The following is a 15,951-nucleotide window of genomic DNA, read 5'->3' as shown; positions in this document are numbered from 1 at the left end:
TCTTGGATTGTTCAGTAACGCTTTGATAATCTTGGGACCCCAGGTTTGAAGGAGCAGCCACTGGCCATTTGAAGGAGTGAGCTTTGAAGGGATTTTCTGGAAGTGCTGGGATGATGCTGGCCTGGACCCCCTCAGGCTGATGGGACCTGGACCAGTGTGGGATCATTGTTTGGTGTTGTGATAGTGCTGCATTGCAGTAAGCAGTTTCTTCCTGTTAAAATCAGAAGATGATCTGGGCTGGGAGGAACCTTTGTAGGCCTCTTATCAAATTGCCCACTAAAAGCTGAGCTAACCACAAAGCTCCAGTGGGTGCTCTGGGCCTTGCCCATCTGGGCTTTGAAGATCTCCGAGGATGGAGATGCCACCCCTGCCCCAGGGCTGTGCTGCTCCCATGGAGGAGAGTTTCCTCCTTGTGTCCACTGGGCCTTCCCCTCGGTGCATCTTGTGCCTGTCACCTCCCGGTCCTTCACTGTGAATCTCTGAGAAGAGCCATCATTCCCCTCATTCATCCACTGCAGACCTGAGGCTGCTGGAGAGGGCTGTCCCTTGGTATTGCTCAGGAGCTGGGCAAACTCAGTACATCTGTAAAGGCTGGAAACTACCAGATCCCTCATTAGGTACCAAGGTGCAAGAGTCAAAGCAGGAATTTTATCTCAGATAAGATTTTGGGTGGAGGAACAGGCACCTGAACAACTGAGAACTCTCTGGTTTCTGGTTAGTAGCTTAAAATGGTTCTGGCAGCCCCATGGCTGAGCTCCTCGAGGCCATAGAGGGACCTTGGCAGTGAACCAGCCTCGCTGCAGGTACTGCAGTTGGTGAAACGATGCTGGTGCTCACGGCACTGTGGTCTGTGATGTACTGGCTGCGGTGGCTGCTCAGTGCAGGAGACCCCCTGTTCTGTGCCTGCCTTCAGCTGGAGGGAGTGAGCCCCACCACACACAGGATGTGACCATATGATGTTGGGAATGGGAACAACCCTTGTTGTGTGTGAAGCAAAGGGCTGCATCCTCACACAGCCAGAGCAGGAGGCACCAAGGGAGAGGAGGGCTGAGCCTTCCCCTGCAGCGTGGGGAATCCCTGAGCTCAGTGACCGGGGCTCTCCAGAGCTGTGCTGGGGCTGCTGGTGGGCAACATCTGGCACAGCTGCCACAGGGGCTGTGAGCCTTCAGGAGACCTGACAAACGTCTCCCTGCTCATCCAGAACTTCCAGATGGGGGGAAACAAAAGACGTGTCCAGGCAAACCTGAGGAGCTGGGAGCATTGTCAGGCCCGACACAACACAGCTCCTGGTGCATCACAGAGGTTTCCCAGGCGACTGCATCGTGCTGCAACTCCTTCCTCCCACCACCCAGAGCTGCTGCATTGCCATGGCAGCCTCGAAGGAAAATAGCATCTTCCCTTCCCATCCCTACCATATCCCTGGGTAAGTTCATCCAAAATGTCTGTTCAATGCAAATAGCTCCCATTGGGATCAGTAATTCTGATTCATGGTAAGTTGGTTGGTTGGTTTTATTTGAAAGACACTATTAAATACTCCATGTAACAGGGCTCCAAAGGAGATGGGGCTCCAATGTAAGAAACACCACGTTGTAACAGGGTACAACTAAAGACATGGCCATAGTGCCAAAATTGTTCTTTTTTCCCCCACTTTTTCATTCATTTTAAGCTGCCAAATGGCACCAGGGCAGGTGTGCAGGGGTTGGCTTCCAAACAGCCATAACTTTTGCATCAAGGATGTCTGAAGATCATCTTTGAATAAGTATTTGCATAGGCATGATGCACTCCTGTCAAATTGGTCAGAGCACAGTCCCGCTGCTGGATCAAGCTCTTTGAAGAGCCGGTGGCTGGATGCTGTGGTCTGGTTCATATGCAGTTAGGGGGGGTTTCCAAAGCTTTTTGTGATGTTCTCCTTCAAAGGCTTGGAAAGAAGCAGCCAAACTGTCATGGTGAGAGGTGATGAGTTGTTGGTTAAAAGGTAAGACAGGAATGGCAGAAGTAAGTGGACTGGCTTTGTGGTGACAGAGGGAAATGGTGTGTGCAGTCTCCTGGTACCCCGTGCTGGGAGGTATGTTCATGGCACATGGATGGCCCCTGAGGTGGCTGAAGGCTTGTAGCCCATGGGACAGTTGTGCCAGATGTTCCTCATGGGCAGCCCCAGCGCACAAGTGTCTGTTGGTACAAAACCACTGGGATTAGTCCAGCCTGAAGCTGGCTCCGAAGGGCGTCAGGACGATGTCCTGGGGCAGAGGGGCTGTGACAGACCAGGTTTGTCCCACACGGCTGCAGATGCAGCACCAGCACAGGCAGACCCCGAGCTGCAGATAGTGTGGAGCATGTTCCCTTCTTTAGCAACGCTCCTGCTGCTCAGATCAGACCTTCCCATCACAGCAGCGTGCAGGATTTTTCCGTGACTGATCTCCCCATCTCCCAGGCTTACATAAGCTCTGGGGCTGGGTGTGTTGAACACAGTTTGTGTTGTGTGGTTGTCTGAACGATGTGATATGTGACTCCGTGTGTGCTGCCACCCTGTCAGAGCCGTGCTGGCAGCGGCTGGGGAAGGATGAGGAGCAGCAAGGAAGAAGCTGTGGCTGGGCTTGCACCTCCAAAAGCCTCAGACCTTCCCCTTGCCTGCTCCTGCCTGCAGACAGAACCCAGAAGCAGCTTCAAGCCCTAATACAGGCACAGGAGCTGGGGCTGCTGCTTCAGCAGCTGAAGGGAGGAGGAAGAGGAACTCAATTCTGCTCCTGCGTTTTGCAGGGCTGTGCAGGCTCGCGGTGTCACCCCTACAGGTGCTGCTTTGCATCTGCTTTGGGTGCTGAGCACAGGGAGGAGCTGTCTGAAGGGCATCACCAGAGCCAGCAGACCCTGCACCCTGCTGGGTGCTGGCGGGAGGAGGAGGAGGAAGATGCTGCATCACAGCATCTCACCAGTTGTCCCATGGGCCGTGCCCATGAACCTGCAAACACAAGGACATCAAAATTGCTGCTGTCACTCGTGCTGGGCAAGGGTCACAGACAGGGCTTTAAAAATGCCACCGCAGTGCTGAGGAGCATTGGGAAGCCAAACCCAAGGAGTGTGACGGTTTGGGAAGGACGTGGTGCACAGAGAAGGGGTAAATCCATGGGCCCTGGGCACAGCCCCATCCCTGCAGAGCTGGACAGGGTGTGGAGCCCAGCAAGGACAGGCCCAGGGCCAAGGCTCTTCCCGGTGACCAGGATGGTGGAGCAGGTTTTGGTGCTGCTGTTTGGGAGTGGCGATGGCAGAGATAGGGCTGAGCAAGAGGCAAGTGAAAGGGCTCAGCCCTAGGGAAGCCAGCGTGGGGTGAGATGAGCAGCTGCAGGGACAGGGAATCCCTCTGGATTCCTAATCCAAATACAAGGCAAGAGGAGGCCAAACAGCCCCACTGAGACCCGTCTCTTCCCCAGCACCACGGCTTTGAGCGCAGCACTTGTTCACTCCGTGGCAGATCCCTTCTCCATAACCCCAGACTGACTCAGCCGAGCTCCTCCACTTACCTCTCTTTTAACTGTCATGAATTGAATCTTTCCCCAGCCCTCCAGCCACCCTGTCATTACCTGGGCTAAGCCATTCGTGCTCTTGCTCAGCTTTATCGTCCTGGTGTAGCTTTCCCATGTTGCAAGACCTATTGAAAATCAATGGGCATGAGCCACTGAGCTGCTGCTGAGATCCTGCATGCAAAATGGGAACACTTGCCAAGTGGAAATGCACGGCTCTGATTGCTGTTGTTTAAAGTATTTGGAAGGGAAAGTACTTACTCATCATCTTATGATCCTCATGCATCATCTGGCTTTATTCCTGGGTAGGCAGTGGGCTCACGGATTGAGTTTTTCTGTCTGCACATTGCAACTGGCAGCTCTACCTTTCTTCTTCAGAGGTGGAATAACATCACTGTGGGGAAATGTGGCACCGGGAATAGCTGAAGCTTCTGATCTGTGCTGGTGGACTCAGGAGCAGAGCCAGAGCTCCAGCACCCAGAGCCACCCAAGAGCCCAACTGCCTGCACAGGCGCTGGGGAGCGGAGGAGCAGCGTGTCCTGCAGGAGTTTGTCTGATTTGAGTGTCAGTGTTGAACAAGGGACACTGGGAATTCCCAGTAACACACAGAGAGAGGGAGAGCAACATCTAGGACAGAAGCGTGTTTAACTGGAAGTGGTATTTTAACTGGGGGGGCTGTCGCAGTGACTGCAGCCCACACTGTAAATGTGCCTTCAAGGGCAGGTTGGACACAGGGGCTTGGAGCAACCTGCTCCAGTGGAAGGTGTCCCTGCCCGTGGCAGGGGGTTGGAACCGGATGAGCTTTAAGGTCCTTTCCAACACAAACCAGTCTGAGACTCATGAAGTTTTCCCATCTGCAGGTGCTGCTTTTGCCACTCTCTGTATTTCTGCATGAACCAAAGCATCGAGCCTGTGCCTACACACGCCTGTAAATCCATCAGCCAGTTTTCATGCTGACATGTAAAAACACACATGTGCAAATGCATGCACGCACTCACCTGCCTGGCTTCATCTGCTCCATGCTCCCCTCGAGCTGCTGCTCCAGTTCTCGTTCCCGCTCCAGGCACATCCCTGTACAATCACCTCCCTGGGCTCGCGTACTCCAACCCCCGTGTGCTCCTGGCTGTGGCCTTCCCAGTGCACAAAAGCTCTAAAGCAGATACCCAACCAGTGGGCCTTCCGGCACCACCTCAGTGACTGCTCTTCTTTGGTTTCCTCCCCAGCTATGACGGCTTCATCCCTCAGTACAACTTCCAGTTCGGAGAGACCTTTGGCAGAACCACGTACCGCCTGCTGACCGACCCCACCATTGCCCGCAGCCCCCGCGCTCTGCTGGCGCCGCTGAAGAAGCAGAAGTTCATTGAGGACTTCAGCGGGACGAAGCACGGGGTCCAGGGTTACCTCCCCGGGCGCCCAGGTGAGCACAACCCGGTCCCATCACTGGATGGGCTCTGCTTCAATGAGCACGGGTCCAAGCACGAGCAGCGTGTCCTTGGAAGGCTCCTGGTGTGAAATGGGGTGTTTTCCATGGAGCAATCACAGGTCTGGTGCAGCAGCACCAGTGCGGAGCCAGAGCTGAGCACGGGGCTTCTCACATCGGCATTTGATGGAGTAGGGAGGAGAAATTTAAGTTTCCAGGTTATCTCCTGCTAGATGAAGACAGATGATGGTTTGGTACATCATGAAATTCTTCCGTATTCCTGTTGTGGTTTAACCCCAGCCAGCAACTAAACCCCAACAGCCACTCACTCACCCCCTGCAGCAGGACAGGGGAGAATGAGAAGGATAAAAGTGAGAAAACTCAATGGTTGAAATAAACCAGTTTAATAATTGGAATAGAAAAATAGTAATAAATTGTAATGAAAAGGAAAATACCAAAAAGATAGAAATAAACCCCAGGCAAGACAAGCGATGCCAATGGAAACAGTTGCTCACCATCACTGTGTGATGACAGCCTCCAAGCAGCAGCCCCCACCAACATCCCCACAGTTTTATTGCTGTGCACAGTGTTATATGGTCTGCGATATCCCTTGGGTCAGTCGGGGTCACTGTCCTGTTGTGTTCCCCAATTCCTTGTGCCCCCCCAGCCTGCTCACTAATGGGGTGAGGAGCGGAGATGGTCCTGGCTCTGTGTAAGTGCTGCTCAGCAGTGACTGAAACATCCCTGTGTGAGCAACACTGCAGCGCAAACCCAAACCATCGCCCGCACCAGCTACTGTGAAGACAATGAACTACCCCAGTCAATCCAGCACAATTCCGCAGGCTAAAATCCACCTCTCTGGGGACAGTCAGTTCTGCTGCTTCCGACCCTTTCCTGTCTGACCCGCCTGGTGCAGAGCTTGTTCTCCTCAGAGCTACTACAGCTTGTGACTCGTTTTGCATCCTGCTGCTCCTAACTCAGCTCAGTACATGGGCTTGTGTGGGCTTTCCCTCTTTCCCTTTCCCTCTTTCCCTTTCTCTCCTTCCCTGCTCACAGGCCCCATCTCCTCCATCAGACACTGAGACATGCTCCTCTAGATTCCCAACACTGGGAATTTGCAGGAATTTCCTACCAAGTCCCAGCACTTCTGGGCAAAGAGCCTGGTCCTCGCGGAGCAGACCCAAAGGAGGCTGCAGCAGCAGCCACCCCATGATCTGTCCCTTGGAGATGTGTGCCATGTACCATACCATGTGGATGCCCTGTTCAGTGGGAGTGAGTCTTCTCCAGGCTGAGGGTAACATTCCCAGCAGGATCTGGGTCTCCATTTCCCTGGGGATGACCACACCAAAGCAATGCTTTCCCATTTCTCACTGGGAATTTGTGCCATGTAGCTTCTTGGAATCTTCCAGCCTTTCTGTCCATCCCAGCTCTGTTTTCCAGGAGCCAAGTCTCCACCACACAGATGGTATTTACAGGCTTCATTCCTGGACATTTATATTTGCATTTCCTTGGATTAAACTGTAATTTAGATGGACCCAACTAACCAGTTGACCCACTTGCTCTCTCTCATTATCCTGTCCTCATTCCACTCTCTCCTCACCAACCCTGATGTCATCTCCAACGTTAGAGCTGGGAGCTCTTGTTTGGTGCTCACTGGGAAGTGATGGGTGCTGCTGGTAACTTCATGCCCAGCTCCTGCTGTCAGTGAGGGGTTCCTTAAACCCTTCACTGCAACCTTGCCTGGCATCTTTTGGGGTATTTTCCATGATGGAGATCAGAGAGCTCATGGCAGTGCTGGATCCGTGGGGTCTGTGTTTGGGGTGCACTGACACAGCCATGTGGAGAAAAGGATATTTGGGGTTTTTGTCCCATTCTTTATAGCTCAGTTGATGGTATTTTATAATTTAGGTGTCATTTAAATTAAATTCTAAGTTATCGAGCTTCTCTTTGTGCAGTTTTCCTGTGCAGGATGGTTCACTGGATGGGCTGATGGCACTCAAGGGATATGTTCACAGACTCTGTTGACGTCCAGGCTCCTTTCCTTCACTACAGAGGCTATGGGAGGGCTGAGGCCCAGGGTGATGGGAATCCCTTGTTCAGCCACTCCTTTCCCTCACCTCAGTGTCCATTCCGCAGGGTACTTTCCCTATGAGAGAGCTGGGGCTACAACGAGCTTTCCTGACCCCATCCTCCAGCCCAGACTGCCCCGGCTGAAGCCAGAGCTGACAGAGGAAGAGCTGACCATGATGCAGATGGATCCTGAGCCCCGGGACCACCCCAGCGAGTACGTCCCGAGGACACAAGTGCTTCGGGAATACCCCCGCAGTATTCCATGCTATCCTGTGTCGGAAGGGCGAGAGTGGCTGACAAGAAGGTGTGGACCCGGCCAGCCCAGCGGCGCCTGGGCAGGAAGCGCACCAGTAAGTGGTCTGGGGTGGAACAGACATGGGGCAAAGGGTGCTGCTGTGGAGGGGTATGGGGTTGGGACTGGTGGGCATGGAAGGGATCTCCTTGATCCAGGGGTGTGAAAAGGGACTTCGATTTACTCTTCATCAGGGGCTGTAGTGATAGGACAAGGGGGAATGGCTTAAAACTTAAAAGGCGGAAGTTCTTCCCTGTGAGGGTGCTGAGGCGCTGGCACAGGGTGCCCAGAGAAGCTGTGGCTGCCCCATCCCTGGCAGTGTTCAAGGCCAGGTTGGACACAGGGGCTTGGAGCAACCTGCTCTAGTGGAAGGTGTCCCTGCCCGTGGCAGGGGTTGGAACTGGAGGAGCTTTAAGGTCCCTTCCAACACAAACCAGTCTGGGATTCTATGATATGGGTTGAATGACAAGGGCATAAAGCTTAGAGTGTCATGTAGAGAAATATCAAATATAGAAACGTTTCTAGCAGTAGCAAATCCACTACATATCCAGGAACTTGCTGTACTCATTAATTACTCTTCCTAATTAAAAAGCCTGAACTTCTTGTTTGGTGGAGTTTTAGCTTCAAATCCCAGCCATCAGATCTCAGGTTGCACTGTGCCAGGCTTGTGTGTCCTCTATGGGAGCTGTTAGCCCTGGCACCCTCCTCCTCTTCTTCCTCCTTGTCCTGAAAAGAGAGTGCTCCTGCCCCCTTTGGTTATGTGCCACGTTTCTGACCCCTTCCCTGCTCCCACCTGAATTTCCTACCACTGTTATCCCTTGTTTAAACACAAGCACTGGGGTTTGCCTCTGGAGCTGGTGATGTTTCAGACGGCAGAGCGGGTACCACTTGGGACCAACGTGCTTGAGACCCTCACTTCTTCCACCCCGTTCCAGCCAGCCAGCCAGCCCCTGAAGGCAGAGAGTAGGGATTTGATGTATCACATCAAAAGGATATAAATCCCAGGAAGGGGCATTCCTGCTCCTCGCTCTGAAAAGCAGATTTACAGTGGAGCTCAGTGCCCAAAGCTCCCCTTGTTCTCCCTGTGGAACCTCTGTGTACAGAGAGCACATGCAATGTGACTTCACCAGAAATTCTTTGGGCAGCTCTTAGCGTAAAGCTGGGAAGAACTGGAGATGGCAGTTGCCATTCACAGGTTCTGTTAGTGATTTAAGCAATGGAGCCGAAGGAAGAAGCAGCTTTTACCAGCGTTTGTTTTATTTCTGCTTTTGTTTCGAACCTGTAAAGCACGGACGGGTGATATTGCCACCACTGACCGAGCAGCCTGTGAGAACTGAAGGGGCCGAGGAGGAAGATACTTGGTTGCCAAAAACGGATATACCAAATGTGATCCAGCAGAAAGTCATTACAGGTAAAAGGGAGGGAGGTTACGTGCAACAGGAGTCTCTCTCGGAAGAAATCATGTCACCAACCTTCCCCATGGGGAAACCTCGGATATATTGGCTGGTCACTCCAGAAATCTTTGGGTAGCTCTTAGTGTAAAGCTGGGAAGAACTGGAAATGGCAGATGCCATCCACAGGTTAATTTTACACTTCAAATGGGTGCATTTTTCCTTCCTGTACTCTGCTGAGGTTTTATATTTTCCCCAGCCTCTTCCACTTCCAGGCTGGTTGATCTTTATAGCATATGTATGTTCTCAAGCAGACAATGTTCTCTCTTGTCTTCATCCACAGGGTACGCTGGATTCATCCCCCGCCTCTCCTGGTTTCATGGTGTGAACTACGTCCGGAGCGTGAAGGAAGCAATGAAGGAATTTGACCAACACCAGGTACATTATATGCACAAATCTTATTTCAACCATGTAATTGGTTCAGCTGCAACACCAGAAGTGGTTTCACTTACAGCAGTAGGGTTAGGACTGGGGTTATAAGTTACAAGCAAAATAAAATACTATTAGGTAACATGGTGAAAAAATCAAGAGCAATTAAAGTCTGTAACTTGTTTCCTTGGGACATTAAAGGAGGATAAATGAGTTCATAAAAGGATTAAGCAAATCTAGTGAGGGTTGGGTTCAAAGGTGGCTATTAAAAATGTGGCTCTGAGTGCAGAAACACAGGATGCAACTATCTCTGCTTCCTTTGTGCAATTCATCTTCTCTATTGGGATGGAAGTGCTGGATGGCTTCCTGGGCTGCTTGGGTGGATATTCCTCCCTTTTAATTGGTTGTAAGGCTTTTTCCTTTCCTAACATAATTTGTCTTAAAGGGATCTAGATCTTCTCCTTTTGGGAAGGATCTTTCTGAAAAACTATTTGTCCCCTTGCTGTCAGATCTGCCATGTAATTCCCTCCTACATGGGAAAATGAGATCCCTCCCCCGGTAGTTAATAGTTTGCATTCAAAGCTACGCATTTCTTCCTGCTACCAGGATGCAGTGAGATGCAGCAGCATCCCTGGTCCAGCACCAGTGCGGGCTCAGTGACATGGGTTACAACATTCCCAGCCCTGCCTGGTCACCGGGATTCGCTGCAGTGCCTGCATCCCAGAGCGTACGGGTCTGATGTAGGAAAAAATTCCAGGATTGAGGATCCTCAGCTGGGAAGAAATGACTCAGCAGGGAGAGCAGCAGGGCTGGCTCTCATGGCAGCCTCTTGCTTCTCAGGCTGAAATGTATTTTCCTGTGCTGGCTTCCTCATGCTTCTGCCATTAATAGGAATTGAAATGAAGCAGCAAGGAAAAACAACCCCAAACCATGGCATTATTAAAACTAAATGTGCTGTTTGCAGAGCCTTTCTGCCCCTGATTCTTTAAGTAACGTTCTGCATGTAGTAAATCAGCGAGGGAGGTGTTTCTGTTGCAGGATTCAGCAGAATCCAGGCTTGCAGAGTTGAGCTGCGGCACATCAAGCACTGAAGGAATACGAGTACACTAAAAAAAAAAAAACCCCAAATCACACCACATTTCTATCTAAGACGGCTTCATGCCATTAATCTGCTGCCCTAAATCTCTGTTGCCCTAGGTTACATACTGGGATGTGCTATGGATCATTGCTTACTGCCTGCATCAGGCAAAATAGTGCAGCCCTCATGCTTCAGTGCGGCGCTTGAGGGATGCAGCAGCCGCTCCATCACCACCACACGATGGGTCAGTTGGCCCCACGGGTTGCGTGGGTCCATCAGCCCCGTCCCTTCTCCACCCAGGAGGGCAGCACAGCGTTAGTGACATCTGAGTACTGAGAGCAGCAACAACCACCCTCCAGCCCCTCGTCTGGGTCTGACCTTGGAGGGTCAGACACTTCCAGGGGATGATTTACACACTCCCTGCAGTTAACGCTCCCTAAGCCTTCCTGTTCCTCCTAGCCAGGGAATTACTGGCTAATCGCCACCAGTGGGACTCGGGCAGAAACAAAACCAGTTGAAGGGTTCAAACCAACCCCCAGACATGCAGAGTCACAGCACAGGAGTAGATAAGGCTTGTACCCAAGCCCAGCAGACAGTGCTGGCTCCCAGTACGTCAGATGTAGGAGCATAAGGCATTTGGGACTTGTGGGTGATACCCAGAGGTGATGAGGTGAATGCAGTGTAGCTCCAAATTAGAAGAAAACTGAACTGGAAAGAGAATTGCTTTACATGCCTTAAACATTTAATGCAGAGTCGAAGCACATGACTTGGTAAAAACAGTGTGTTTTAAAATTAACTGTACTCTGGTGGTGTTTTTTTCCCCCAGTTTATGCTGAGGAACCCATGTTGTAGCTTTGGCAAGAGATATCCCCAAAATTACTGGCCTACCAATAGAATTTACACCAGTGCTGGACTGATACCTTCCTACATGGGCTTTGTACCAGGTAATGTTATCAGCTGAGTGAAAGTCACTGATACTAATTGCTGTCATTAAGTAGCGCTGTTTGTTATTAGCTGTAGTGCTGTAGAAGTGAACGATTACTCAACTGTTCCACATGGCTAGTAGGTTATTTCCCAGTCTGTGCTGAGGTGCTGGAGTGGTGCCATCCCCTTCCTGCAGGAGAGCCCGTCAGCCTGGCTGCCAGCCTGGGCTTGTGCAGAATGTTCCTCTGGTTTCCAGCCACCAACCCCCTGCTAAAGCAGCGGAGGCTCAGTAACACCTGCCCGTCACCCGGGTGCGTTAGTGTCTGTCAGGAAAGTGATTCATAGAGTCACAGCCTGGTTTGGGTGGAAGGGACCTTAAAACTCATCCAGTTCCAACCCCCTGCCACGGGCAGGGACACCTTCCACTAGAGCAGGTTGCTCCAAGCCCCTGTGTCCAACCTGGCCTTGAACACTGCCAGGGATGGGGCAGCCACAGCTTCTCTGGGCACCCTGTGCCAGCGCCTCAGCACCCTCACAGGGAAGAGCTTCTGCCTAAGAGCTCATCTCCATCTCCCCCCTGGCAGGTTAAAGCCATTCCCCTTGGCCTGTCCCTACAGGCCCTTGTCCAAAGCCCCTCTCCAGGTTTCCTGGAGCCCCTTTAGGCACTGGAGCTGCTTTAAGGTCTCCCCTTCAGGAGCCTTCTCTTCTCCAGGCTGCCCCAGCCCAGCTCTCTCAGCCTGGCTCCAGAGCAGAGCTGCTCCAGCCCTCGCAGCAGCTCCGTAGCCTCCTCTGGACTCGCTCAAGCAGGTCCATGTCCTTAAAGTGTGATAAAAAGCAAGATGCAGATGATACAAATGGGGTGAGAATGCACAAAATAGCAGTGAAATGGTGTTAGCCATAGAGACAGGCAGTGGTTACCCCACACTGTCTGCCTGATCCTTGTTAGTGGTGTTGCCTAAAGGGAGAGGGCTGAAGTAATTTTGTGTGTGAAGGGGAAGCTCTGCCCATGCACCTGAAAGCATTAAGGTATCAGGCTAAAATGTCAACAAATCAGCAACTAATTTTGCTGTCTCTGCCCAGAGCTCAGTAATGTGGGCTGGGAAATCATGGAGAGAAGTGAGAAAGAACCAACCTCATAGCTTGTACTTAATGCAGTGCAGAGGAGGAAAATGGTAGAAGCCAAAATGTGGTAGAAATGAATGCAAAGAGCGGGGAAACACGCATCCTGAGTGTGGCAGCTCTGGGGTGTCTCACAGCATAGCCCAGGCTGTTCCAGGGCTGTTTCCTCCGTGCGGGGTTGCTTGGGGAGGGCTCTGGTCACACACACTAAGATGGGCCCTGCAAGGTAAAGCCCAAAGGAAAACCCCATGCTACCATCGGTACCTCATGCTTTAACAATCTGTTGACACCTTTTCACGTACAGCAGCTTCCTCCGGGGTAGGTTTGCACCCAGCCACCCATTCCTGCAGACAGGCTCTTTCCAGCCGGTGCCATTTGAACTCAAACTCAGACACTGGAAGGAGAAACTTATTTTCAAGACACACAAACATCACATGGAATAATTTAGAATTAAAGACCACTGAGGAGGGTTTCCTCCACAGGAAAGCACTCTGCTCTCCTGTCCAGCTCTCCAGTGGCGGGTCTGTCACTTCAGCCCACACTATGGCTACCACAGTAGGAATGTGGTGTTAGAACAGGGGTGTTGTTCAGCCCACCTCAGCAGCAGAGGCTGCAGCAACACTCACTGAGGTTTAAACCCTCCATACACGATTTTAATACAGGAGCTGTTTCCCCTCAGCAGTGAGGTGTGTCACTGCTGTCCCCAGCACTGCTGGGACAGGCCACGGCTACCTGCCCGCTTTGCACCGCCGAGCCTGGCTCATCTGCTGCTGGAACCCTGCCCGCCTTGGGAAGGTGTTGTCAGGCAGACAGAACCTGTATCTCCTACAGCCAGAGCTGCTCAGCTCCTGCTGAGCCTGTAACAGAAGTCCACACATAGGTACCTAAATTTAGATGCAGCTCGGAGCTGAATTCCATCCTCTCAGGAGGCGTTATCCCCACCACCAGCACACTCGGATTGCAAAGGAACACCAGTTCACCACATCCAGTGACCCCCACACCAGGCTGGGAGGCAGGAGAAGCCCGGCTGCCTCAGGCAGGGCTCACCCCAAGTCCTTTGCTTCTCTTTTCCAGAGCTCCGGAACACCTACGCGCTGACTTACGGAAGCAGCACCCGAAAGGCTTACCAAAAGGAACAACAGAGACGAGCTTGTGCACTGTGAAAAATGCTTTAATGGTGCCTGTACAGCAGTTGAAGTGACTTTTGAGACATAAAGAGGAACACAACACAGACAGAGAAGGTTTGATGAGAGAGTTCATACAGCTTTAAACAAAATTTACAGGTGTTCATCTGCATAGCTGTTACTCTGCCTCCTCCTCAGCCTCCTCCTCAAACTCCCCCTCCTCCTCAGCTGTAGCATCCTGGTACTGCTGATACTCAGACACCAGGTCGTTCATGTTGCTCTCAGCCTCTGTGAATTCCATCTCGTCCATGCCCTCGCCCGTGTACCAGTGCAGGAACGCCTTTCGGCGGAACATGGCCGTGAACTGCTCGGAAATGCGTTTGAACAGCTCCTGGATGGCTGTGCTGTTCCCAATGAAGGTGGCAGACATTTTCAGGCCACGAGGTGGAATGTCACAGACGGCTGTTTTAACGTTATTAGGGATCCATTCCACAAAATAGCTGCTATTTTTGTTCTGAACATTTAACATTTGCTCATCCACCTCCTTCATGGACATGCGGCCTCTAAACACAGCAGCCACGGTCAGGTAGCGGCCGTGCCGTGGGTCGCACGCAGCCATCATGTTCTTTGCATCGAACATCTGCTGCGTTAGCTCTGGCACGGTCAGAGCCCGGTACTGTTGGCTCCCACGGCTGGTGAGCGGGGCAAACCCAGGCATGAAGAAGTGCAAACGGGGGAAGGGAACCATGTTGACTGCCAGCTTCCGCAGGTCAGCGTTGAGCTGGCCTGGGAACCGCAGGCAGGTGGTAACACCGCTCATGGTGGCCGACACTAAATGGTTCAGATCACCGTAGGTTGGAGTGGTTAACTTCAGTGTTCTGAAGCATATGTCGTAGAGAGCTTCGTTATCAATACAGTATGTTTCATCTGTGTTCTCCACAAGCTGGTGAACCGAGAGTGTGGCATTGTAGGGCTCTACTACAGTATCTGACACTTTAGGGGATGGAACGACACTGAAAGTATTCATAATTCGGTCTGGGTACTCTTCCCGGATTTTGCTGATGAGGAGGGTACCCATACCTGAGCCCGTGCCGCCACCGAGGGAGTGAGTCAGCTGAAAGCCCTGGAGACAATCACAGCTTTCTGCCTCCTTCCTTACAACATCTAACACAGAATCAACTAATTCAGCACCTTCCGTATAATGGCCCTTTGCCCAGTTGTTTCCTGCGCCGCTCTGACCTGGAAAAGAGCCATTTTCGTATTAGATTACGGTCACTGCTTCCTGCTTATTGCTTGCAAGCAAAGCTCAGGCGCATCAGGCTACACAGACCACCCCGAGCAGAGCTTCCTTTTAGCCAGCGCTGAGCTATGGTTTCACACAAGCACCTCGGAAATGGCTCGGCGGACACACAGCAAACATTCATTACCAGTGACACAGCAGCCGTTTGACTGCTCCTGTTAATGTGGAGGAGGCAACGAGAATCGGAAGAGCAACGACCCCTTGCGCCTCCTCGGAGCTGCTCTCCCCGCAGCTGCCGTCACGCACCGCCCGCAGCTCGCCGGTGTTTCACCCCCGTCACGCAGCGCCACGATTAACCCCCTCCGCGGGGCCGCGCTCGCCTCCGGAGCATGTGCAGCGGCGAAGCCCGCAGTGCAGCGTCCCTGCCCTGCCCACCCCACCCCGAGCCGGTTACACGACAGGTCCCTCCCCCGCTCCCGGCGCACTCACCGAACACGAAGTTGTCTGGCCTGAATATCTGGCCGAAGGGCCCGGAGCGCACGGAGTCCATGGTGCCGGGCTCCAGGTCCACCAGCACGGCGCGGGGCACGTACTTGCCACCTGCAAAACGGGGAGAAGCCGTGACTGCGGCGCCGGGGGCGACCCGGGGAGGGGCGGGCGGCGCGGCGGGCCCTACCTGTGGCCTCGTTGTAATAGACGTTGATGCGCTCCAGCTGCAGGTCGCTGTCCCCATGGTAGGTACCGGTTGGGTCGATGCCATGCTCGTCGCTGATCACCTCCCAGAACTGCCGGGGAAAACCGCGTCAGGGGCGGCCGGGCCGGGCGCGCCCCCCTCCGCCCGCCTCTTCCCCCCCCCCCGCGCCGCCGCCCCCTGCCCAGACCTTGGCTCCGATCTGGTTTCCGCACTGCCCGGCCTGCAGGTGCACGATCTCCCTCATGATGGCGGCGGCACCGGACACTTCTACCCAACGCCACTCTTCCCCCAACCGACTGTGGCTGCGTGAAGGAAACCGCCAACCCTTATATAGCAGCGGAATGCGCGCGCAGCCTCCCTTTCCCCTCCCAGGCGGCCGCCCGCAGCAGCTACTGGCTACTCATAACGAGGCTCTGCGAAAGAGGACATCTTATTGGTCAACAGAGCTGTCATTCAAAGCATCGGCTCCTCTTAGCCCCGCCCGGCTGTCTGTTGATTTTACTGTTAGGCAACCGGGGCTCGCGAGTGCCCGCCCTACCCGCTCGGGACGCTCCCGATTGGCTTAATTGAATGATTGATGTCGAGCGTGATTGGCTGCCGGCCCCTGGGATGAGCTAACGCCAGCCGATTGGCTGAGCACGAAGTGTCCTAGTAA

General features: G+C 52.9%; 2 protein-coding genes across 2 annotated transcripts; one reads left to right on the top strand and one right to left on the bottom strand.

Annotated features, from left to right (window-relative positions):
- Window positions 1–1,295: 1,295 nt before the first annotated feature.
- FAM166A (family with sequence similarity 166 member A) lies at window positions 1,296–13,401 on the top strand. Its single transcript, XM_030507408.1, has 7 exons — window positions 1,296–1,423; window positions 4,739–4,932; window positions 7,072–7,355; window positions 8,585–8,708; window positions 9,032–9,126; window positions 11,022–11,139; window positions 13,313–13,401. The coding sequence occupies exons 1-7, from the start codon at window positions 1,368–1,370 to the stop codon at window positions 13,399–13,401; spliced, it is 960 nt and encodes a 319-aa protein (XP_030363268.1). The 5' UTR covers window positions 1,296–1,367.
- Window positions 13,392–15,843, bottom strand: TUBB4B (tubulin beta 4B class IVb). Its single transcript, XM_030507547.1, has 4 exons — window positions 15,484–15,843; window positions 15,279–15,387; window positions 15,092–15,202; window positions 13,392–14,601 (listed from the first exon to the last, which is right to left on the bottom strand). The coding sequence occupies exons 1-4, from the start codon at window positions 15,538–15,540 to the stop codon at window positions 13,541–13,543; spliced, it is 1,338 nt and encodes a 445-aa protein (XP_030363407.1). The 5' UTR covers window positions 15,541–15,843; the 3' UTR covers window positions 13,392–13,540.
- Between the last annotated feature and the right edge of the window lie 108 nt (window positions 15,844–15,951).

Source organism: Strigops habroptila, chromosome 15 (genome assembly GCF_004027225.2).
Source record: "Strigops habroptila isolate Jane chromosome 15, bStrHab1.2.pri, whole genome shotgun sequence".
Lineage (NCBI taxonomy): Eukaryota > Metazoa > Chordata > Aves > Psittaciformes > Psittacidae > Strigops > Strigops habroptila.
The sequence above is the reverse complement of the archived record's forward strand: the minus strand, read 5'-3'. Positions and strand labels throughout refer to the sequence as shown.

Excerpts from the sequence above, each read along its gene's own strand:
- FAM166A (XM_030507408.1), top strand. The coding sequence starts at position 1,368 with ATGGCAGCCTCGAAGGAAAATAGCATCTTCCCTTCCCATCCCTACCAT. Across the intron at positions 1,424-4,738 it reads CATCCCTACCATATCCCTGG|CTATGACGGCTTCATCCCTC; the intron begins GTAAGTTCATCC and ends TTTCCTCCCCAG. Across the intron at positions 7,356-8,584 it reads CCTGGGCAGGAAGCGCACCA|CACGGACGGGTGATATTGCC; the intron begins GTAAGTGGTCTG and ends GAACCTGTAAAG.
- TUBB4B (XM_030507547.1), bottom strand. The coding sequence starts at position 15,540 with ATGAGGGAGATCGTGCACCTGCAGGCCGGGCAGTGCGGAAACCAGATC. Across the intron at positions 15,203-15,278 it reads CTATTACAACGAGGCCACAG|GTGGCAAGTACGTGCCCCGC; the intron begins GTAGGGCCCGCC and ends CCCGTTTTGCAG. Across the intron at positions 14,602-15,091 it reads GCCAGACAACTTCGTGTTCG|GTCAGAGCGGCGCAGGAAAC; the intron begins GTGAGTGCGCCG and ends GCTCTTTTCCAG.